Source organism: Chrysemys picta, chromosome 13 (assembly GCF_011386835.1).
Source record: "Chrysemys picta bellii isolate R12L10 chromosome 13, ASM1138683v2, whole genome shotgun sequence".
In the NCBI taxonomy this organism is placed as follows: Eukaryota; Metazoa; Chordata; order Testudines; family Emydidae; genus Chrysemys; species Chrysemys picta.
The window spans coordinates 26,354,383-26,379,790 of record NC_088803.1 but is presented as its reverse complement, the minus strand read 5'-3'; the positions used below and the strand labels follow the sequence as shown (position 1 = coordinate 26,379,790).

Here is a 25,408-nt window from a genome sequence, read left to right as displayed (position 1 = left end):
AAGGCCAAGTTACAGCCATTCTAACAAAGAGTCTAGGACGTGGTAGGCTTAAGCAGCTATAAAGATTATAAATGTTTCCCTCTTCAAAACCCATTACTAAAGTGAAACGGTGACTGAAAATAATTTTCAAAGGCCAATGTTTCAATCTGATTTAAATCAAATCCCAAAAAGCCTCTATGCACTCTCTGGCCAGATAGTGGCTGAACTGCCCAATTTTAAGCAGATGGCCTCCCACAATTAATTTGCTACCTTGATGTAGAACCAGAGGTTGTCAATTAGTTAATAAATAACAAACATGCTGTTAGTCTTCAGTTTACTTTATGACCACATTGTCTTTTCTTCGGTGCAGGCTCTTTATCTTAAAAATTTTTTTACCACTTAATAATGAAAACATTGCTTTGGTTTTCTTGGCATACGGTAAACGTTTCCTTGGTTTTAAGATTTGTCAGGTTCAAAAACAACATGTCACCACTGTCCGTCTGGTTTAGAGGAGACCAGACCATAATTCCAGTGCAGGTTCCTAAATATACACAGACTGAAGCTTGGGTGACCTCACTGTCTGGCTACAGGGTTCACTCCATGGCTCTTGTTGGAAGGGTTTTCTTTTGCTGTTTGATCTTCAATCAACAATGCTTATCACTGGTAAGGTCTGCCAGCCATTTCTGAAAGCTTGATATTTTTAACACTACATTCTTCTTCATTTAATGTCCACTATTTACAGACAAGATAATACACAGGGGGTGGGATTGTGGGGGGTGGGGCAGAGGAAGAATTACCTTCCTGATTTTAACATGAAACCACTGGCAAGCAGAGCTCAGAAGTAATGGAAGTGACTATTAGTTCCTAGTGTGATGACAAGCCACATTTTTCTGTGGTCAAAGTGCCCATTTTTCAATTTTTAAAGTATTTCTACTTTTTTCCCCCCAATTACATCCAAATGCTTCCCCCACCCACCCCAAGTGCAGAGACGAGCCAAGATAATTCAATTAAACTCTATTCCAGCTCTTGACAAAGAGCTTTCTTAAAAGTTTTCATAAAATTATAATCACTTCCACATTGACAAAGTCTCTTTCCTGCCGATTAAAGAATCTTGGGTACCCTGCCCCCTTTAGACAATAGGGTTACAAATCCAGCTCCCCATAGGATTCCCTAGAAAACTTTTATTATGAGATCACTCTTTTACTCCAGACTAGTGCGGTTAAAATGGCTCACCTTATAAAAATGCAATGTTAAGATAAACCTTTGTAGAAGATTAGAACCATTTCATATTCTCCATTGTTTTATTTCTTTGACAGAGAAAATGTTTATCTGTAAATTAGGGAGCAGTGATGGCATGTAAAGGAAAAAATGAAGTCCATTAATACAGTGCTGGCAACTAGTGCCAGACAGACATCCCTTGAGCCTGAGCACATCTCCAGAGAACAGATACAGTTGCATAAGCACTGGCAGTGCAAGCTCCACACACACACACTATTCCTTACCATTGCACCTCATCCCTCATTTATTTATGCTGATGTAGTGCCTAGAGGCCCAGTCAAAGACCACGACCCAGAGAGCTCACAATCTAGGATTAGTCAAGACCCAAGAGGCTGAGCGGAGGGGGTGGGAGGGTGTCCAAAGCAAAATAAAGAGGCGTAAATCCCTGTGCTAGAGAAACCATCTTTAGGGGTGAGAGGGTAGTTCAGTCTATGTGACCCATTCAGTCACTAGTCTTTCTATTGAGACTGCCAACATAACAGCAAATGTAGTAGTGTAGACACCTGTCTACGACCTGGACAAAGGCCCACTAACTCTTTTCACACAGCCCAGGGAGCAGCCATTCAATGGAAACAGATTTCAATCAGTACCAACCTGAGCTGGCTTTGAACTGAGCACCTGGAAGCAAAAGGTTCCAGAACATACTTTCAATCCTGTTACTCACCCACCCATTTCCCTTATTTAAATTGATTTTGAAATCACGAAATATTTAAACGGCTTAGAATCTTCTTAAAAGTATTATAGATAGCCTAGGCAGTACCACCACCTTTCTCTGGATTAGTGCTAATGGGAATGAAAATTATTTGTGCGGTCAATGTTGGTGTTGCTGTCAAGTTGGTACTGAAGCCAGGAAGTGGTAGGTGAGTTCTGCAGAAAGAGAGAAGGCAGAAGAGATAAGCATAGATGAGACAGGGGTCGAAGACTTTGAAGCAAAGAACCAGGAGATAGAGAGACCGAATTTTAGAAGATGAGTGAAGGATGGGTAAGAGTGAGGCGGTCAGAAAGAGAAAGAATGGAAATCAAGTTGATATGGAGGGGAATCCCGAACAAATGGGGAAATGAGGCACTAAAGCAGACATAGTAATAACATTTGCTGTTTTCTAGAGGCTCTTAAGGGCTTTCCAAACACTAAGCTTCAACACTACTGTGACAAAGGGAAGAATTATTCTCTCCATTTTACAGGTAGAAAAGCAGAGGTTCAAAACACCTACATTTTCAGAAGTGACCAATGATTTGGGAGGTCTCCATCTCTGGACGTGCAACTTGAACCACCTTCAAAAGCTCCAGTTTGCAGAGAGCAGATGCTCAGCACCTTCTGATAATCAGGCCCCTCTACGGATCTCAGACAGGGCACCACAAGAAATGGAGCTGAAAAATCACTAGTTACTTCTGAAAATGAAAGCCTAAGAGACATGGTCAGATCAAACAGCAAGTCAGTGACAAGGCCAGGAATAAAATCCATATCTCCCAACTCTGACACCATGGGGACCTGAAGCAAAAAGGAGAAAGAGAAAGATGATGACTTCCTCTAGAGGGGAGAGAAAGAGAAGAATGGGGCTATGTGAGTGGAGCAAGAGACAGGCCAGGAGAGAAAAAAAGACAAAGCCTCTCCAAGGAATCCAAACTGGAATGGAAACTGTGAGTCAGACATTTTTGGTATATCTTGTGGGAAGAAAAACTATATTAATATAATCTGTTTAATCCAATAGAAAAATGCTTATCACCTTCTAAAAGAGCTCCCATAAAAACAATGAACCCTGTTCTGCCATCAGACACTGGCATGGGTCAAATCCAGAGTGAGTGGCAGAATGACATTAGAGCAGGGCTGACTTTGGCCCAAGGGGAGCCGTGCATGCATAGCCAAGGCCGCAAGTGTTCCCAATATTGTTTTCATTTTGGAACAGAGTATCTCTGTTTCCATAAAAACTCTGAAGTACCAGGGCTATATATTTTGCAACATCCAATGCCATGGTCCTTTGTGTCAGGGTAACGCCTGTAGCAGAGTGGAAGTGATACAAGTACATTAGCCAGTCTTAAGGATCTTTTACGGAAGTTGATGGGACTGTATCTGCACCAGGAGTAAGTCAGCACTGCTCCATTGACTTAGAGGAATTACTCACACTGAGGATCAGGCCAGATATTTCCACTTTAATTTCCTTGCTCTTGTGAGGTTAGCCGACCCTTATGAACACAGAATAATCATATCACAAAGAGTGAGAGGGTGAGTTTTTAAGGCAATACAGAAAATCTACATTTTACATTAAGCACTCATGCAATCCAGCCTTCTTGTGACCATGCTATAATTAGAGGTCAAGAAACTGCCTCAGACTAAAAGTCACCTGATTTCCTCAGACAAGGCTTCTCAGAAATAGCTCACACTACCCAGTAGAAACTGATTTTCAAATAATAGTACCACAATAACAATTACTGATATAGGGCCCTAATTTAACACTTACCTAACAGATACATACAGCACGGAGCTGAAATGAAACCATACAGTAGCCAGGAAGAGATTTAATTATATCTACAGAGGTCAACCAATCTATGCAAAAGATTATAATGGAGGATGGATATTCTGTGGCATAATGCAAAGATTCAGCCTGCAGGCTACGCAGCAGACAGTTCCATTTTTCAAAGAAGAAATGGCATCCATCAGAACAGAACACCAAAAAGGAACAATAAAAGAATGGAGGATGCACATGACTAAAATATTTAAACCTACTTATATAAGTGAGTCAGACAGATGATTTAACACCATTCTCAACCACATCTTTATAACAGTTTTGATTATTGCTCATTTCAGTGTATGTTGCATTGTAGGTTTCTCCCTCCCTACAGGAAATGAATCCCAAAATGTAAACCTTAATTATAAAAAAGGTGTATGGAAAAATCACAAAAGTGGAACATTAAAACTCAAATCTCCCATTAGGAGTTAATGGTAGCAAAATTGGAATCATGGCACCACTTCACCCGTACTTTAGCAATGCAAAATAAAACAGAAAGAAGCCAGAGAAGATGTTGTACGCAACAGCTAAAAACAGAAGCCTGATAGTGACTAGATGGAAAATTGTCTAGGAAAACACATTAGCAGCATAATAACTTATTTTTAATGTAGAGCTGTTAGGAAAACACAATTATATGCTTCATTTATACTGAAAGATATAATCCAACTTATGGTAAAAGCATTTAGAGCGCTATTCATAAAAAGGATGAACACAAAGGTAACTGGGAAAAAAATTCATTCCACATCTAGGGGGATGACACATTCCCCCCTCTCCTCCACCCGCCTCCCTGATTCACAACAAAATGCTGCTGGCTTGAATAATCTGCATATGGATACAGAGTGCTCCATGCCTCTTCTGCAGTTTAATACAGACACACAAGGAAAGCAATGGTGGACCATGCAGAAATACCCTAAAAAGAAAACAATCCTACTTTACCCGTAGTGAATAAAAACAAATAGCAAAAGTAGGACACTGAAAGAACAGGGATAAAGAGCATAGCGTGGGTCACAGGTGTCCTCTATATTAACAATCATCCCTGAAGCTGGCAGAAATAATGTGTGTGGTACACTTTTATAAACCATTATAGAACTGCTCCTTTTTATGAATACAAAGTGAACTACAGTTTGTCACCAGTAATGCTTTTTAGACTGTTCATGCACGGAGAAAGATTCTGATCTCTGTTATACCACTGTCAGTACGCAGTAACTCTACTGACATCAATACTTAGTCCAGATTTATGGCTGCATAACACAAATCAGACTCTGGCCCAGTGATTTTAAGGAAAATGTTCATAGTCAATTTGAAGAATCATAAATAAGTAAAAGAAACTTTAAGATTTTGAACCTTCAGTGTGCCAACTCCCTCCTCACCACATGTGCATAAAACTTTTGTGGATCAGGCCTTTAAGGGATTTAATCAGAACTGACCTTTACAACCATATTGTTATATAAACCAGCGTAGTCTTCAAGATATCTCTATTATTCCAAAAGCAACTAGAATAAAGCCTTCTCTCTGCACATATAGCTAGAACAACAATTTCTATGAATGGATGGGCATTCATTATTTAGCTCTGAATTTCTGATTTAATAAAGCCCACGGCAAAATAGAGCTTCAAACACTTTCTACTATGCAGATAGAATGCATAAACCATCAAAGAATATGCTGTAGGAAGCTGGGATGGCCCACTGAGTGACTCAGATAATTCCCAAGATTTTAGGTCCTTGCCCATCTTCAGGGAATTATTCAACATTTGCTATCAAGAGGAGTTCCCTGCACAAAGTGAGAATAAAATAGACCCCAAATTAAAAATTTACTGGACATTTTATTCCCAACCAATATTCTCTCTTGAAAGAAAAAAAGATTTATGTTTCTTCAAAACAGAACTGGCTTAGAAAGTAAAAAGGAACAGAAAATATTTTATCTTCCAGCATGGCAAAGTAATAAAACATTGAAAAAGGCCAGTGTTTATCACTGCAATTTACAATGTACAGTAAAAGTCAAAACAAAACAGAATGTTCCATTAAAATGTATTCATTAGATTGACCCTGTTTTATACCAGTAGGGCAGATTCAATTTCTAATGAGTGTTTGTTTGTTTTTTAAGAAGAAAATGTTGCTACAAATTAATACTTATCTCATGGCTTGTGGGTTTTAATTATCTATAATTTATGACAGTATATTAACAAAATAGTTTATCAATTTAAGAACTGAGAAGGCAAAATACAGGGAAATTATGGTATATCTGAAGCAGCAAAGTAACGAATAGTTTTATTAGAAAGGCTTAGGGCAGTGGTTCTCAACCAGCGGTCCAGGGCCCCTGAGCAGGTTTCAGGGGGACCTCCAGGCAGGGCCAGCATTAGACTTGCTAGGGCAGAAAGCCCCACCGCATAGGTCTGAAGCCCTGGTCCCTAAGCCCCACCACCTGGGGCTGAAGCTGAAGCCTGAGCAATGTAGCTTTGTGGGGGGCCCTATGGCATGGGGCCCCAGGCAATTACCCTGCTTGCTAGCCCCTAATGCCAGCCCTGGCTTTTATATGCAGAAAACCAGTTATTGTGGCACAGGTGGGCCGTGGAGTTTTTATAGCATGTTGGAGAGGGGGGCTCTGAAAGAAAAAGGTTGAGAACCTCTGGCTTAGGGCACAGGTTTTGATTATGCTATTGACTTCTAAAAATGTTAGACATGTTAAGGCGTCTACAGCTTTCCACTGACGTGCATGCATAACTCCCATTAATAATAATGGGAGGTGCACTGAGCAGATCATGTATTCCTAGTGTTAAAGAGGTATACTCTCTACACCAGGGACTGAAATACATCATGAATTAGACAACATAAACTATGTTCAGTAATTATGATTATCAGATTGTTTGCAAATTTAATATCAAGAACTTTTTAATATGCACAGTTATAATTAAGAGGGATTTATATTTAAATTTCTTTATGTAGGAAAATATACAGAAACATACTCATTCACTGTCAAAAGTTCCTTATAGAGATAAGAGACCAGAGCATTGGCAGCCCAATAACACATCTAGTACATTACAACACAACACTGCATCCTACAGCTCATAAGACAAAGAACAGTCCTGATCCTGCATTCCTCACGCAGGCAAGATCCCCACTATCTTACTCTTATTCAGTAGCAGTTTCGCCTGAATAAGGATTGCAAAACTGGGCCTTTGAATATTACTTATTTTAAATTAATGTACCTGAATTATTCATTACATACATGCCAACAATTCAGCTAATACAATGTACATGCTCACTAAGGGCTCTGGGAGCAGGATGGGGCCCTAGGACAATAAAACTGCAATTTACCATGAACCCTTTATACATAATTTACTTACCAGGAATTTCAACACTGTTTAAAAGCAAAGGGCCCATATAAATATTTATTTGAACCAAAGTGGGCATGAACCCAAGATTTTCATGGAGCAGGCAGCAGTGTGTAAAAACCATCACATGACAGAGTGTCAATCATCTTACATGCCACAGATGTGTGCTGCCTTGGTCATGTACATAATATATTCACAATAAAAAATAACACACCTTGAAAAATAAGCGGCTTATTAGAGTCTGAGGAAAATGCATCATAATACGCCTAAGCACGTAAAAACCTTAGCCTGCTGGGGAATTCTGCCCCTCTCCCCAGTAGGCGGCAGCGCTAAATGTAAAAGAACTGGTGTGCATGCAGGAGGGGGAGGTGCCAATTCCAGGCACCCATGCCCCAGAGTGGAGGGTTGGAATGGGACTGGAGTAGGTGGGCACTCACAGGCTACAGTAATGGGTGTAAACAGGAGTGCCTGGGCAGGAGGACAGGTGTGGATCCACTAACCATTCCCCTTCCCCAGAGGGAAGGGGGGGGGGAAGAAGAGCCACATAGTGAGGCCAGAATTTGCCCTACCTGAGCCAGCATTCACCATCACACACAGCTAGCGGAGGGCCCCACTCCCATGAAGCCCATTGGGAGAGCTTTAGATGCACAGGCAGTCCCTTGCATGTGGTGCTGAACGTATGCCCCCATTTCATTTTATCTTTAAAAGCTCCTGTCTTTTTTAAAATGGAAATTCTGATGCATAATAGGCACCTCAATAGTTGTAAAAAGGAATTGCGGCTCACTGCAGCGCACAGATGAGATCGGAAATCTCATGATAACAATATCATGTTCAGTAAGTGCACAAAACAATTACATTAACATTTCAGGATGCTTTGGGCTAAAGAGTGTTTCCTCAGTGAGCTTGCTGGTTGTACTGAAAGTGCCTATTGGCTCAGCCATAGCACCGGCAGAGCTATTGTTATGCTCTCAGCTAGAGCTATTTATACACTGTGACACTGTGCACTCCTTTCAATCTTAGTCTTTCTCCACCTACTCTGGGGCGGGGGGGAAGAGCCCCCCTAAAACGAAAAGCATTTTAGTCGGAGAGCTTGAAACTTACTTCTAAGCGCCTCCTTATTCAAATTATATATTTGCTGAGGTTCTCGATGCAGATGGAGACTTCAAGCGCAAGAACCAGCCCATGGAAAAGGAAGTACGAGCCAGGCCCAAGAGTCCTTCCCACCTCAATCTGCTTCAGCCCAGACTCTCGTCTAATAATAGAGAAGGGGGATCATGCTGAGGAGCTGCCGCTCACCCACAGGTCTGAATTAAGGGTTAGAGGAGTAGCAGGTGGAATGCAGTACCACATTACTGCCTTCTCCTTATTCACAGCGAGCCCAAAAACTCATTCCATTTGTAATGGCCATGAGTAGTGATAATTAAACTCTTTTAAGGCACTTATTTCCTCTTCCTTCAGACTTTACCACCACATCTGCCTTCTCTGTGTCTGTATCGGTGTGCGTTGTTCAATGATGAGCACATTGTCAGCACTAAACACACAACGCGTATCATGGATGGGTGGAGGGGAATCTGTATATGAAGACCAAGAGTCTCATGAAAAGGGAAGATCTCACAGGGGGAAGCAGCCTTCTGTTTCAGAGGAAATGAGCACACACAAAGAGTATCTCTCTGTGGAATGCCTGGGAAGGTGAAGAGCGGACCACCAGTAACTGCACAATAACTTGAGCCTGCAGTGTGCAGAACAGGATAGGAATTCAGACACAGTAGCCCAGTCTGTCCCCACAAACATACCCTGGAGTAGAACCAGATGATGCACACCACCTCCTGTTCATCTTGCTCAATTTTTAAATATTAAAATTAGTCACACTAAAAAACAAAGTGGACCAAATTCAACCCAGTGGGCTCTCACCTAAGGTAAAGTTGGTGCACTGTGCATAAGCAAATGGCATCTGATAGCTCAGGGGGAAAAAATTCTAAACATCAGGGAAAGGGTTAGTATTTTCCCTTCTTCCTCTGCCTGGCGTAAGATCTTCAGTAGTAGTGACAACAGCAGCACCTGGTGGCATGGTCAGTACCCTGTATGTTCCTCTGCAACATCCCATTCAGCTTGTCAGCGCAAAGACTAGAAATTTTCTTACTTATTTTACTCTATTAATTAGAGAAAAGTAGCTCCGTCTGTGCTCTCAGAGCATTGCACTCTCAGCAATTCTCTCACTGGATGTATTAACAAATAGCTCCAAACTGATCACAAGAGTCTAACCTGCCAATCCCACCTTTGATTCCACAAAAATGGGCCCCACAGAATTTTCTCCGTCGCTCAAGTCAAAGTTTTTGGAAGCACATATTAACTTTTACATTGTGACTTTCCACTACAGGGCACTCTGCTCTCAAGCTGCCACAGGGAGAGCATGTCACTCAGGTTATGGACAAATGAGCACTGCCCCAGTTAGAGCTTTGGATGAATAACCCATGCAGCATCTTCTACATCAAAAAAACTGAGAACAACCTAATTTCTACAATCTTTTAATAATAATAATATATTACTATTAATAATATTATTAATACAAGCAGTGTTTTAGACTTGTAGCTCTTAAAGTCTTCTGCTTATAGTCTCCTGGACACCCAAGCTCTCATGTGCTTTCGCAATTGATATTTCTGTACTAATCAAAATTTATCTTCCCTCCCATTTAGCTGTTTGCCCGATTTTTAGTATTTTCAGAGTGATCCTGTTGTTAAAAAAAAAAAAAAAGCACAACTAGCAAAAGTCAGGTGGAAAGAAGTAATTTCCAATTAAAATTGTTCAACTTCGGGGAAAATTTCTGGGCATTTTTAAGAAATGATAGTATGTTAGTAAGTCTAATTCGAGTTATACAAGATATTTAAATGACCCAAACAGCAGAGAATGTTTAACACATACAGTTTACAAAGGAAAATTCATTTGCTAAGTCTTTAGAAACCATATTGCTTTTTTCTTCAGTTCGATTCAAAGTGTTACTGTAGAAAAACTAATGGGCATTCTAGTTGCAGGTCTGAAACATTAAAACTTTCACGTCTTTCATTAACTTTTTAAATACGAGCACCAGAATTTGGCAATATGAAACCCAGACCCAGCTACGCATTCAAGTTTATCCATATAAATAATCCTCCAAAGGTTTTACTCCAAACTGTTTTGTTACTAAAATGTTCAAGTGTTGTTTTCCTCAAACCCGTGGAGCAGGGTGGCACTTGCAGAGAACTACTTGTCCCTCGAGCGCTGAATCCATCTATCACTGCTTTATCCTCTTGCTGCTCTTGGATGAAGGATTATTTCCTAAAATACCTCTGGCACTCTCGAATACTCCCCACCAAATTCCTTGCTAGTTACAAAAAAGGGTGTTTTTCCGTGCAGCAGCAAGTGGAAAAATCCAGATTAAAAAGATTGCTATGCTGCACTATAGCTCTTATGAAATACACATAACTCAGGTCTGTCTGCTGTGTTTAACAGAAGTAGCTGTGTTGGGCGGATGAGAAGGCGAGCGAGATACTGACAAGTGAGGGGGCAAGAACCCGGAGTCCAAAGCCAGAGTTCCGAAAAATGCAAACAAATGTACCAAGAGCCGCGGCCCAGCAGCTAACCACGCCGGGGAAGCCAGGTTTGCAAAATACAGGGAAAACATGCCGAGATCCCTTTGGGCAAAACATCCCCGTGGGGAATAAATACACCCAGCACACAGCGCTCCCACACTCACCCGAAAGCGCTTCTCTCCTAGCCCGTACATTCTCCAGCCCGAACCATCGCCACACTTCCAAAGCAAGCCGCCGCCCGGTCGCACGCAACTCCCCTGCCCGTCCCCACTCACTCCCTCGCTCACACACAGCCCAGCGTGCGCGCTGCTGTCGGTGTGTTGCTTTGTTTTCCCCTCCAGCCACAGGGGTGTTCGCAGGCAGCAGCCCCGCGGGTGCGATGGGGGCAGAGGCGGCACCGCCGCTGCCTGCCCCCGGCCCCCAGGGGCTCGCTCCCGGCCCGGGCGCTGCTCTCGGAACTAGTTTTGAAATTCCCTCCCGCCGGGCGCTGGGGCTCGGCCGCCCGCGGCACTGGGCTCCCCGCCGGGGGAGTTCGGCCCGTCCGGGGCGGCGAGCACCCAGGCTTGGCCCGCGCCCGCCCGCCCGCGGTGACAGGTCCCGCCCGGCAAGTTTGCCGGCCGGGCTGGGCGCACGGCCCAGAGCCCCCCGCCCGCGGTACCTTGTTGCAGTGGTAATAGTCCAGGGGGCCCAGGCAGCCGGGCTCGGCCCCGGGCAGCGAGGCCACTGCGCTGGGCGCCGAGGGGTAGAAGCGAACGTCCATGGCGGGGCGAGCGGGGGCGGCGGCGGCACGAGGAGGCTCCAGCGGGCATGGAACCGGCTCCTCCGGCGGCGGCGGCTCTGCCTCTGGCTGGGCGTGCGGCAGGCAGGGGCGGGGCGGGGAGCGGGGGGCAGAGCCGGCTCCTCTCCTCGCTCGCTCGCTATTGTTCCAGGCGCCGAGCCGCTGAGCGGGGCTGGGACGGCCCCCTGCCCGCCAGGGAGAGGGGCTGCCCCCCCAAATCTCCCCACAACTGAAGAGGGGCTGGGACCCCCCACCCCACGGGAGAGGGGCTGGGACCACCCCAACTCCCCACGGGAGAGGGGCTGCCTCCGAAGTTCCCCCACTGGAGAGACCTGGGACCCCCGACCCAAACTCTCCCCCCCCACACAAAAGGACCTAGGACCCCCGACCCAAACTCTCCCCCCCCCAGGAGAGGGCCTGGGACCCCCGACCCAAACTCTCCCCCCCCACAGGAGAGGGGCTAGCAACCCCTACCCCAACTCCCACCTATGGGAGAGGGACTTGGACCCCCAAAATTCCCCCCACAGGACAGGGGCTGGGACCTCCCAAAAGGAGAGGGGGTGAGATCCCTCCAACCTCCACCACACAAAGGAGAGGAGCTGGGACTCCCCCCAGATCCCCCACCAAGAGAGGTGCTGGGACTCACCCCCCAAATCTCCCTCCCACAGGGGAGGGACTGGTCTCCCCCCCAAAACTCCTACAGACAGGAGAAGGACTGGGATTCCCCCCTGCCCCCAGAGAGTGGCTGGGACTCTTCCTTACCCTCCCTAACTCCCCCCTCCCAAAGCAGCAGAGAAACTGGTCGTTCCCCCTCCCCACCCCAGCCCCCCAACAGGAGAGGGAGTGTAACCTCCTCATCAGCATCCTCCAGCAAGGGGCTAAGATTTATATACACACACACACCCAAAAAAGTAAAGGTTCTGGGACTCCTCCTCCTTCCCCCCCAGGAAAGGAGTTGGAACCTCTGATCCCCACCCCTAGTGGTGTTGGCACTCCTGCCTCTCCCCCTCCCCTGAGAGGGTCCAGTTTTATGCTCTCTACCCCAATCCTCTAAAATTCTTAGGTCTCCACCTACCCCCAATCTCTAGAGAGGGTCCGAGTCTCTTCTGCCCTCTCCCTACAAAGGTCTGAGCTGCTATTTGCAACTGCACTCCTGAAAGGGGCATATTTTCTTTCTGCCCTACCATAAAGAGGTTGAGTCTCCTTGTCTCCTCCCCCCTCCATGAAAAGGAGCAAGGCTTTCCTCCCTGCCCATCCCCCAGGAACATGCCTCAGGTCCAAAGCTTCTGAAGTGGCTTCTCATTTTGGATGCCCCAAGTTAGGCTCCATCACCAACATTTTCAAACGCCAGGGCCTAAAATCAGACACTTTCGGTCACAATTAGTGACCCACTAAGTGGCCTGATTTCTAGAGATGCTGAGCACCCACAGCATTCAATGACTTCAGTGGGAGCTGTGTGTGCTCACTTCTGAAAATCAGGGCCCCACAGGTGTCTAAAGTTGGCACCCAACATTTAGAGGCTAGTTTTGAAAGGGGGAAAAGGTCCAAAACTCTCCTTTCCCTCTGTGCATCCCAAGGACAGGTGCTGATCTTGGTACATTTCATCTGAGTCACCTGCCCCACTCACCAAGGAATGGGGGTGACTCTCCCACCTCCTGCCCGCTCCACCACAAACACATACATTGGTTCCTGGACGTTCCTGTCTCTGTAACAGACTCTGCCTTTCACAAGAATAAAGCCATCATGCAGTTTCCTTCCAAGTACCACATACTCACCTATAGTTGAGGAGGAGCTGGCCAATGTATTAAGGGGCAAGACCCGGCAGGTATAGGCCATATAGATCAGATGCTAGACCACCTTGTGAATGGAGGTTGTTCATAACTCTGAATAAAACATGGTTGTTTTTTCAAAAGTTTACAGCTGAACATTGACTTAATACAGCTTTGAAACTTTACTATGCACAAGAAAAATGCTGCTTTGAACCATTTTAATTTAAATGAAACAAGCACAGACCCAGTTTCCTTACCTTGTCAAATTTTTTAAAAACTTTCCCTTTATTTTTTAATAGTTTATGTTTAACACAGTACTGTGCTGTACAGTATTTCCTTTTTTTGTGTGTGTCTGCTGCCTGATTGCGTACTTTCGGTTCCAAAGGAGGTGTGTGGTTGCCTGGTCAGTTTGTAACTCTGGTGTTCATAACTCTGAGGTTCTGCTGCATATGGTGAGGGTTTGAACTGTGCATAACAGGCTAGTCCCTCTGAGGACAGGTTGGGCATGGGCATGGGCATGGGCTGAGGTAGTTTTGTTGGATTGTCACATGGGCACCCTCACGCTGTCACCTCACGTTAGGTTCTGGCACATCCCCCTTTTGTGGTCCGTTTTCTCTCTTTTCTCCTTTTCCATTCCTTTTCTTATTTGCCTTGTTGGGTTTTTTTATTAATTTTTTTGTAGATTTTCTTGTTCTCTTATTTGTTAATGCTGTTCTTCCCTTTTTAATTCCTCCCTGAATGGGCTGAATCCCACCCCATACTCTCCCACTCAATGTAAAGCTACATACTGGAGAGGGCATCCATTAGTGTCATCTACGGCTGGCGGGGCTGAGCACCATGGGTGCAAGGAGAGTAGCTTGGGCCTGGCAAGCTTTTGCCTTAGGCCTGATCTAAATTAGGTGAACATAGCTACAGCGCACAGGGGTGTGAAAAATTCACACCCCTGAGCGCTGCAGCAATTCCAACCTAACCCTCGGAAATTCTTTTGTCAACCTAATTACTGCTGCTTGAGGTACAGCAATGGCAAAACCCCTTCGGTTTCTGTAGGAAGCGTCTATGCTACAATGTTGCAGCACCCTAGCTGTGTTGTTGTAGCACCTATAATGTAGACATGGCTTGAGCCTGCAAACAGGCATAAGGGAGCTGCTCCTGCAGCTAGTTCCATATTAGGAGTCTCAGGATAGGCCTGGCAAGTACTCAACAATACATAGGGTCATATTCTGTTCTCATTTACTCCACTGCTAATCCATGGATTTCTGTGGAATTACTCTGGATTGATATTAGCATAAATGAGCAGAATTTGGCCCAGGGAGATGCTAAACTATGCACTAGAGGCACACCCTGTGGGAATGGGCCAAACACAAGGGGAAAGTGGGTGAGAGGTTGGATCCAGACATATGCCATGAACACCTGGCATACAACTTTTTGATTTCCTGGGATCAGTGTTTCTAGTGATGATTGTTAGGTTTTGATGTTCCTCACCAGAAAAGGGGTGTAGGCCATACAATATCTTGGAAGGTGAGGAGGACTACGGAGCACTCTTGTTGGTACAAGGGGATGGGGGGACTGTAACAAGCAGCTGAGGGAAAGAAAGGAAAAGAGGGTGGTCATCAGAAGAGGTTGAGCTGAGCAGAAGCTCATAGGGCTGCTACATGGGGGAGATGAGCACTGGAGAATGTAGGGTGCTACTCTGGGGGGGGGGGGGGGTTGAGGTTGAGCCATGGGGCTGAGATAAAAGGAAGACGAGTTCTGCCTTAGGTAAGGGTTGGGATGTAAGGGAACCAAGAGGTTTGTTGCGGGAGGAAGAGTTGCTGGGCAGGTCAGAGAAAGGCCTGGCTGGCAGAAACGGAGATTTGGCTGGGGAGAGGAAGCAGAAGAAGCTGCTATGGGAAGATGCTCGGCTTGGCCAGACACGTGCTCTGTCACAGTAGCTGCGCCAAGCCTGAAGCCTGACTATGCATGGGGCTAGCTGAAGCAAGCTGTCAGCAAGGAGGACTCATCACTCCATCATGTTCCAGTTCTCAGTTATTAATTACTTACTAAAAACAAAAGCTTAGTTTTGGGTGACTCCTGTGGAGAAGGCAAAGGGAGTGCCTCACGCCACAGTGGTTGGAGGAAAGCTAACATTAGAACCCAGTGGAGATTTGGGGAATCGTTGATAACATGTTTTAACTCTAAATAGGGTTCTAATCTGTTCCAGTAACCCAGACTGATGAGGAGAAGGGGCGGGAGGGAGTTCAAAGTTTCCATGATTACTTGGGTCCATGTCAACTATTAGGCCTTCTCCACAAATTACAATTAATATTGATATTTAATACTTTGGCACCAACAACCTCATAAAGGAAATGAGGTGGGATGAAAATCAGAGACAGTGAGTTCACAGCTCCCTACCCTCCACAGGATTATATGAACACTATCTGCTGTCCTGACCTTAGGCACTTACTCTTCAACTATCCAAAATCATTAGACCAAAATATGCCTCTGTTCTGCGCAAACCTGCTGTTATTTTAAATTTTTTAATGCCAATTATTGACAGTAGAAATGACAATTCCCTAAGCTGGCCTCTGGGAATTGTTCTGTATGCTAGCATGTGACATAGAGCATTTTGAAAGAGCCAGTAAACAGAACTGGGGCCTGGAGAACCAGAGCTTGCACCAGGCAGGGTGAAGAAATAGCAATTCAGTAGTTAAGGAAGGCATGAAATGGCTCTTCCATTTTAACCCCTTATTTTCAGTCACTTTGAACTTTTTAATTAACTTTTCTTTTGCAGCTGAAATTTCTTCTGCCTTGTGCTTGTGTAGTCCATAGAATTTGTGTGTGTGTGTGTGTGTGTAAAGAAATTATTAAGGGAAAGGCAGGTCAAAGTAATTAATCTTGTATTTAGTTCTGAAGGCAGCCATGGAGCAAGTTCCATAGCATCAGCCCACCTCTTGTGAAGGTTTGGTCTTCCACATTCATGAGCCTCCCCTGACTGATCAATAATTTCATTGTTCTGGTGGAACATGGCTGTCATGGGCGCTGAAGGAAGAGGCAATATCTCAGGTGGCTAAGATAGCCGGGGAACAGAGCACTGGGGTGATACGTTTGCAGTGCACTGTGTTGCTAAGCAGATGGATTCCTGCATTTTGTACCAGCTGGAGTATTTTCAGGATGCGTGGTTCCATTCCTAGATATGAATGGCAGTAAGCAAGCTTTGAGACCACCATTGTGTCGCTCATCATGACCAGGTCTGCGTCTATATTGTCTGGCAAGTAACTGATAGAAATGGCCATTTTATTGTATTTGTGTATTTATTTATTTAGCTGCACGGCTATTTGCACATCCAGTTCCAATCTCAGTGCTGAAAACCCATCTGTGGATGGAGGTCTCTAATTTATGGGGAGTTCTTTCTACCAGCTGTGATAGTGTTGCAAACTCTCACAATATTTGGTGTTTTTCTTAAAATCCTAACTCCTGGAGTCAAGTGATTACAAGAGAATCTCAGCTTTCACTGATATTAAAATTAAGTTTCTAGCCCTCATGATTGTGGCAAAAAGCTTGAAAATGTGACTTGAGTGCAGTGTAAAGGCTCAAAAGCCAGAAGGGAAATAAACCTAATGATTTTGGGGAAGGGGGGGTCTGATTTATGATTTTTGAATGCTCAGGGTTAGCAATATTGTGAACTGCAGTTTGCTAATCTGCCCATTTAGTAAGTCACACACACCCAAAAATGGTGCTGTCTCCCCACTTCTCAGCAGATGCTGTAGTGAAGTGTCATATTACAAAGGCTTCATTATTTTTGTAAAATCTACCCCAGTACATAGACTAATACATTATGAAGTATAAATAATTAAACTTAAACGAGAGTTGTCAAAATAACTGAACAAAGTGCATTTTCTGATGCATTATTTTGGCTTGTTTATTCACAAAATTCAGTAATTAGCGAGGAGACTCTCAGACGTTAGTGTGAATTAGCAAGGTTTTAATGTGTTATTATCTTTATTAATTATTATCATTATTATATTTCATATATCATGGAGACATTGCTTGCAGCTCCACAGTTAAGGCTGTGTTGACTTTTTCACTTCAAGCAAGATTTAATCCCTGTATTGCCCATGAAAATGAACACATTTCATCACCAAACACACAGCATTTCCTAGGCAGATACAAACTGATTTTTTAAACAATTATTATATTTAAATTAGTCCTGTTCAAAACATGTTAAAATCACTCTCATTCAAAATATAGCAATGTTTTCCTAACGTCTTCTCCAATCCCTAGAGCATAAGTCTCACAACAGTCAGAGATGTCAAACGTTGTCCATTCATCTCCCTTCACTAGACCTCCTACACAGACTGACTTGAGAAATCAGTCATCACAAGAGAAAAGGGCTATTCCTATCCATATCCCTAACTGTTTTCACATACACCAGGGGAAGCTGGCAGAAAAAGACCTCTTCATCAAACAAATGGCCTCGTAGTTTATGTCCATTATATCATTCAGCACTTTTGCTGGCAGAACTTTCAGAAAGGACCATCTCCCAGCTCTTGTCTCCTGGACCTCCTAGGCCATAGGAAATTCACAGGGGGGTTCTGCTCTCCTTTGGACTTCCAAAGGTCCACAGGAGAACACCCTGCTTATGCACTTTCTAAAGTGTGCAGGATGGAAGCGCCTGTCCTGGGCCTCTGCACCCCTTGTGAAACCTCCTCGGCCACTGCCCCTGTGTACAGTGCCCACTCTGGTCCAACTCCCCAAATCCCCACTGCACCACCCTTCACAGCTTTGTCCAGTTTGTTCTTGTAAAGGCCCTAATCCTGCAAACACATACTCATGAGTTTAACATATCGCAGCCAATGGGATTACTGGCAAGGGGAAATTTAAGCATATGCATTTTTCCAGCACTGGTACCTAAGTGCTTAGTTTCTACACATATACAGATATACTGATAAAATGTCTCTATATAAAAACTAAGTGCTTATAGTTTCCAAGAAGATATGTAGGGGTGGAGATAAGAGAGTAGTGGACAGGGAACAGAAAATGCCTGTTTAGAACTTAAACAGGGATGGAGACTAATTGAGCATCTGGAGAGCAGAGCTAGAGAAGCTGGGACGACACTTAAACAGTTATCTGCTCTGCTTAAAACTTTATGGGAGATATTCAAAGGTGCATTTGGGAATTACTATCCGTTATGCCTTTGAAAACTGCCCTGTACACACCTGGCAGAGAAAGCTTTAAGTTTTCAATACTTGGAACCTAAAATTAGTCTCCTAGGTCTATATTTAGGCACCTGCTCAATGATGAGTATCTACTACTTCCTGCCGCCTTCAATGGTAGCTGTTGGGTGGTCAGTACTTTTGAAAATCAGGCAAGTGCCTAAATATGGACTTAGCAGCCTAACTTTAGGTGGTTAGTTTTGAAAATCTTGGCCCATAATTCCTGCCTCTTTGCCCTGTACCATAACCACTAGACTGTGACTCTTACAATTGCACTCTAGTACTACAATTTGGAAAACAAACATTTTCCCCAGTGCAATTCTGTGTATGCCAAAGGCTAGAGAATAAAGTGCTAAGCTGTGTGTGTGGCAAGAAGTAAACCAGTCTCCGGACATCTGAATCAGAGTCAGCATATTAGGGAGTTCTTGAAAATTATAGCTCATTATTGGTTAGTTACAGTCAGAAAAGTGGCCATAAAAATGTGAAGTTCCATATTTGTTTTCTCTCAGTGATGCCCAGATCAAAGTGACCTTACCAGCTAGCCCTGAAAACTCAGCTCACCTCACCTTACACCTCGCCAGGAATAAGGAGTCTGCAACCAGAATGTAGTGGGAAATGTTGCTGATGATGCACAAAGCAGAGGGAAAATCAGTTCCCCCTCCTTTTGCCGTTTTAGCCTTTAGAACTAACAAGAATAAACACAGTCAGCTCTTAAGACCCTTACTCAAGACCCAGTTACTGCAGGGAAATCTATGGAAGGTGTGTGGGGGAAAGAGGAAAGTTTCCAAGATTCTCCCAATTTCCCCCAAATTGTTCTGCCATGGGGGTAGGGTTGTTTTCCCCATCCCCCATCCACTCCCACCCGTGGAACAGGCTGCTGGGCTGGCTCATGAACTCCAGAAGACCAGGGAAAGGCCAGGGCTATCTGCATGGAGGTTCTTACACCCCAGCAGCACACCTAAACTCCCTGACAGTGTGGCTCCGATGAAGCTAGTGAGTGCCCCGGGGTTTCCTGAAGAGGGGGATCCCCGTCACAGCGAGACAGGGAATTAGTAGAGCCTGGACTCTGTTAACATTACTGAGGAGTCTCTGTGGGCCTGCTGAGAAGAGAAGGCACATCTCCTCACCTTACCCTGACTAGTCTACGCCTACCCTTGGCCTGCTTACTCCTTGCCCCCTACTTGCTTGCAGATTCCCAGACCTACAGAGGGCCCTCTGCAGGGCCTACGGCAAAAGGTGGGGATGTTGCCATGTATGTGACTGACAATCCTTTTCACCTGGTAGCAGGGCATTCCTCATTCAGAAGGGAGGTTTGATCAGGCCCCCAGTTTTCACTCAGCCATTACTTGAACAAAACTCCCATTGAAATCCTTGAATACAGATTCAGCAAAAACAGAGCAAAGACCTCAGGAGTTGGCCAAATATCAAAACAGTAAATGAACGCATCTCAAATAAACAAAGAGCCAAATTCAGCTCGGCACAAATAAGCACAATTCCAGTGAGATCAGTGGGGTTGCATTATTTACGCAAGGACAGAATTTAGCTCCAGAGAGCAGACACACCAAGTCAGAAGGTGCAATTTTTTCATGGTCATTTTTAGATCTGGGTGAATCCTGCAAAAAATAGAATGTTTTTATTCTCCTTAGCCATGCTCATGCCTGGAAAGGAAATTGCAGGGCTGCATGCACAAATATTCACAAAGACTGAATTTTAAATGTACACATTCAAGCATTCAATCAAAGAATAAAATACCATGTGACTTTTCTGTCCAATCATATTTAGGCAACACAGCTAGAATTTCAAGTATCGAACACTTGCAGAGAACAATCTGTGATCAAACTAAAGTTAATTTTTTTAAAATAATAGAATAAATCTGAAAAACAAATAATGGCAGGTGGATATTTTAGGAGCAGAAAAATAGGCTAAATTTGTCAGATACATTATTTATTTTGAAATATTCACCCAGCTCCAACTGCACTTTAACTTTAAAAGTGTATATTATTTTTCAGCATATCCTTTAAAATGCCTGTTTAGATTGATTTTTAAACATAATTTAATACTGTACAGTTTGTTTTAAAATATGGATATTAATTTAGAGCTGTATTACACAGCTCTGTCTTTGACATTTGAGTCTTATCTCCAGTTTGTATCTGAGAACTTCTAATCACACTATTTAATTCAGAGCTACACTTCTAATTTCTGCAAGGAAGTATATAGATCTCTAAATATTCAGTAGTTTCATCAGTGTTAAGTTGTCCTGGGTTATTAAAAAAATGCTGAACAAATGAATAAAACCAACTGTCAATAACTACAATGCAAATGAATACATTACAACTGCAATGAAACTGGATTAACTAAATCCACATTACATCTGGATTTACATGTAACACAAAATTAAATGCAGCTGAAAAACTTCCTATTACATGGGCCTGATTCAGAGCTCTCTGAAGTCAATAGAAAGACTTGTTTAATGCAACGGGCTTTGGATTAGGAGCTCTGTGAGTAAATAAAAGCATTCATATAAACTGGATTTGATCCATAAAGCAAGGTTACCCATTTGACATTTTACGTCATGTAAAATCTAAAGTAAAATTGCATATCTCTGCTTCCAAAACAGATGGCATTAGCCTTCTTTTTGGCTTGAGGTTTTTGGTACCTGTCCAAAAAAAAAAAAAAGGAAAAAATCTTCTTGACATCCTTATAAATGCAGCTATTTAACCACCTATCAGTTTGCTTTGGATCCCCATTGAATTTCTGACAGGAAAAACATTGTTTTGTCTACATGTTATTTCATGACACAAGAAATGCAGCACATACACAAAGTTTACACATCGTGTGAAAAGCTATTTAAAAAAGAAAGAAGAGTTGTTCCATAGTACCAAGGCAATTACTGTGTAATTAATGTCACTGATAGGACACAACATTACAAAACCCCAAACAAAACAAAGCACAAAACACTCCCAACAGTCTAGGAAAGGACTAAGGATACTCACACGATAATTTACATCATCCTTATTTTGAACAAGCACAAGAATCTAAGATCCAGCCATATGTGGGATAGCTCACGGTTAATGGGCCCAATCCTGCAGACCTTCCTCACACAAAAATTCCATAATCAACAGTAGATCAAATCAGAAAGGCCCGGATCTAGCAAACAACAGGTTAATAGGATTATTCATGTGCTTGAAGTTACACACATGCTAAGTGCCTTGCTAGATCAGGGCCAAATGCTTTACTCAGTCCCTATTAAGGACTTTTGGATTAGGTCCAATATGAGTTTTATGGAAGCAAATTCTATAGAATCCTACAACTTGCATTTTTTATTTCATGGAACTCGAAAAGATACTTTTTAGAGTGCCTGGAGGACTGGATTTTGCAAAGCATAACATAAATGGTTCACATGTTCTTATGTAAAATTGTCACATGCAAGAACCTATTAACTTAAAATTAAGGTTGCACAAGTGGAATTCCTCACAACAGTGCAAACAACTAAAGGGCATGGAAAGGAAATGTAAAGGCAACATTCACACCCATATAATAATGATCTCCAAACATTAGCCTACCACCATAACAGTATTCAAACACCCCAACATATTAATAACCAGGGCTAGCTCTGGCTTTTTGGCCGTCCCAAGCAAAAAACAAAACAAAACCCTGTGGCGCGGACGGGCTGGCGGGGGGGATGGGGAGGGAGCGGGCGGGAGAGAGAGAGAAGGGGGGGCGACCAGGGCTACAGCAGGGTGCTGCCACACGACCCCTCCTGCTGCGTCGCCGCCTGCCGGGAGGGGTCCGCTCCGGTCGGCGGGGAGGGAAGGACGAGGACTGCCCTGCTGGGCTTGCTGCAGAGCGCTCCCGTCCTCCGCGCCGCCACCCCATACAGGGCGGCTGGAGCGGAACAAAAAAAAAAAAAAAGCGGACGTGCCGCCCTAGGATTGGGCGGAATGCCGCCTCGTTCAATCTGCCGCCCCAAGCACCAGCTTGCTTGGCTGGTGTCTAGAGCCAGCCTTGCTAAGAACGTCTCTATTATGCTAACCTTCTGTTCAATGTTAATATCCCCCTCAATGTACACATCAAAGAACTCAGCACTACACTGCAGTGCATAACTTAACTGCAATCTATTACATGGCTATTTTGTTATATAACATGCTATGATTATACATATGGAATATCTGGATAATATTTGTGCATGGTTGTATCTGGTACTGTGTACAGCACAGCTGATTACACAGTGGAGAGAGGAAGGATCAAAAGATATCTGTGACCCTTAAACAGAGCCCACACCACCCAGTACAAACACCTGCCCCCATCCTCTCTCAACACCACTGGCACCCATGTCCCTTGCCTAGCGAGTGCAGTTTAGTTGAGGGTGAGTCCCTCAATCAGGGTATGCCAAGCACAGTTCTGCTGCCCTTGAGTCACACAACAAGGATAACAATCCTTTATTACCCTTGCCCCCAATAACAAAGTGACTTGTGATCCAACACCAGCCAAAAGTGATCATTTGGGCAAAGCGGCACCATCATGCTGCACACCTAGGCAGAGTGCGCATGTCTATGCAAACAAAGTTGGTTCATGAAGTCTTCTCCCCCAGCTCATGCAGACCCTGTATCAGTGACAATGGAAATATGCAGTAGATGTTTGTGTTTTTAATAAGTTCTGAGCGTGCAGTTAGTTTAGTAATCTTCCACTGTCTGGTGTAAGGTATCTGGAAATGCTACTTTTTCATTTGAAGATTATAATTTTCATTAATTATTAAATAATGTAGCCAAATTGCAAACTATTGGTGAGTTTTATCATGTTTCATGAAAGTAAACATTACATGCTTTACAGTACCAGTTATCAAGCCATTACACTAGAAGAAACCTCAGCAGAGGAGATCAACTCTTCTTGACGGGTAGATATTATCCACACCAAGTGAAGTAATAGACAGGGGCTGCTTTCTCTGAATATTTATTCCCAGAAAAGCTGTATTTTGGGACAATCCCAACACATGGGCTTCAGAATGTCAACTGCTAAATTACAGGACCAGTATTAATTGTCTCCGTTTTAAAGTTCCACCAGGTGATGGATGCGGTCTAAGCTGCATTTGATATTGCACATTAAGCTGGTTAACACAAAAAGACAGTTTATGGTTTTGTTACCAGACCTTTAACTAGAAGGGGTTTTTTTGAGTGAAATCCTGACCCTACTGAAGTGGATGGAAGTTTTGCAATTGCTAAAGTTAGACTCCTCAATCCATATTTAGGCACCTGCCTGGTTTTCAAAAGTGCTAAGCACCCAATAACTCCCCTTGAGGTCCATACGATCTAGTGGGTACTCATCACTTTTGAAAATCAGGCAGGTGCCTAAATATGGACTTAGGAGCCTAGCCTGGCAATAGGTTCTATTACATGATCCACCCTGTGCTTTGAGTGTGATCATGGGCAAATCACGCAACCATTCTGTGCCTCAGTTTCCCCATCTTACAGACAGGGATAGTGATTCTTCCTTGATGCCCAGCAGCGTTAGGATTCATACATTCATGACTGTACAGCGCTTTGGAAAAATCAGTGGGTCTGAGCACAGGGTTTAAATTGTGAAAGTATGCAGTATAATCAGAGAGTCAGGACATAGCCATGTTGCTCTCAGTTTCTCTACATTTTATATAAAAGCAATTACAATGCAATCCAAGATGTGGGGTTTATACAAAAAATTCCAGGTTAAGCACTCCTTAACCAGTGGATGACAATTGCTTTTGGGTTTTTTTCTATTTTTGAGTGCCCAACTTGAGACAGTTTAAAGAGAACTGATTTTCAGAGGCCAGGTTGCTTAAGTGATTCAAGTTCCTCTAAGTAGTTTTTAAGTTGGGCACCAAAAATTTGGGGCACACAAAACCAACAATCACTTTTGAATATCTTGGCCACAGACTTTGTGTGAGCTTTGGAGGTGCTGGTGCCTGCAGTTCTCGGTTCTGCATGTCAGCTTTTCTGAATTAGCATTATTAATACCAGTATGTCAAGTCAAGGTTTATAATTTCTCCAGAACGTGTAAGCTTTTCCCAGGCAACTGTAAGCAAAGGAACGGACCATGTCCTACAGTGTAAATATAGGCCCTTTTCTGTACAGAATGAATTTGAAGAATAAACCCTGAAGAAAAAGAAAAAAGTCAGGAGAGAATAAACAGAGAAGTGTATCTGCCATACCCCTCTGTATAGAGAAGAATATGTGGTCTCGCATTAGAGGACTAGGAGACTGGAGGCCCTGGGTTGTATTCCTAGTTCTGGCACAGATTCACTGCATGGTATTGGGTAAGTCACTTAACCTCATTCTTTCTGTCTGTAAAATTAATTGCAGGGGGCAGGGGGAACAGAACCCATGGTACTGCCTCACTGGCAACCATCCACCTCAGAAGATGATGGTGTAAGGGCCAAAGCTGTTCAGTTACTGTCAGTCATGCTACGGCATCATGAGTGGCTAAAAAGTCCAATTCTCGAGTGACAGTCCTTGCCACGGATAACACCACTGTGTAAGGTGGAGGGCCAGAAAATGAAGCTGGTGCACTGCTAGCACTTGAGGCCTACTTTGCTTTCCTCTTTGCTCTCTTTGCTTTCCTCTCTCTCAACCATCTGTCTTCAGCCTCTTTGGCTCCCTGGTCCTCCAGTGTGGCCTGTTGCTAGCTGCATCTTCCAAGTCTGTGGTCTCGCTTCTGAAAATCTTTGGGTCCCACTTGCAAACGTCCTTGAATCTGAGCCTCAGTGGCCTTGGAACATCGGCATGTTCTCCATACAGAAGATCCTTTGGGATATACCCATTGTCGATCCAGTGCAGACGACCAAGCCAATGGAGAGGTCTGTATTTGAGAATAGTGATTAGACTCGATAATTTTCCTTTCTCAAGTACTCCGGTGTCAGGAACTTCGGTTTGCCACCTTATATTTAAAATACAGTGAAGACAGTGGATGTGAAAGATGTTTAGCCTTCTCTCATGCTGGCTCTATGTGGTCCAAGTCTTGCCGCCACACAGCACTGTACTC

General features: G+C 43.8%; 1 protein-coding gene across 6 annotated transcripts in view; it reads right to left on the bottom strand.

Annotated features, from left to right (window-relative positions):
* TOX2 (TOX high mobility group box family member 2) overlaps window positions 1-11,543 on the bottom strand; it is a 258,535-nt gene extending 246,992 nt beyond the window's left edge. Inside the window, exon 1 of one of the 6 annotated variants that reach the window (XM_005295412.4) lies at window positions 11,317-11,543. In XM_005295412.4, coding sequence (XP_005295469.1) covers window positions 11,317-11,418 — 102 coding nt within the window. In that variant the 5' untranslated portion in view covers window positions 11,419-11,543. Of the gene's footprint in view, window positions 1-10,822; window positions 11,064-11,316 lie in introns of those variants that run through there. The other 5 variants (XM_005295416.4, XM_005295415.4, XM_005295413.5 and 2 more) reach the window with 5 other exon arrangements.
* Window positions 11,544-25,408: the final 13,865 nt, after the last annotated feature.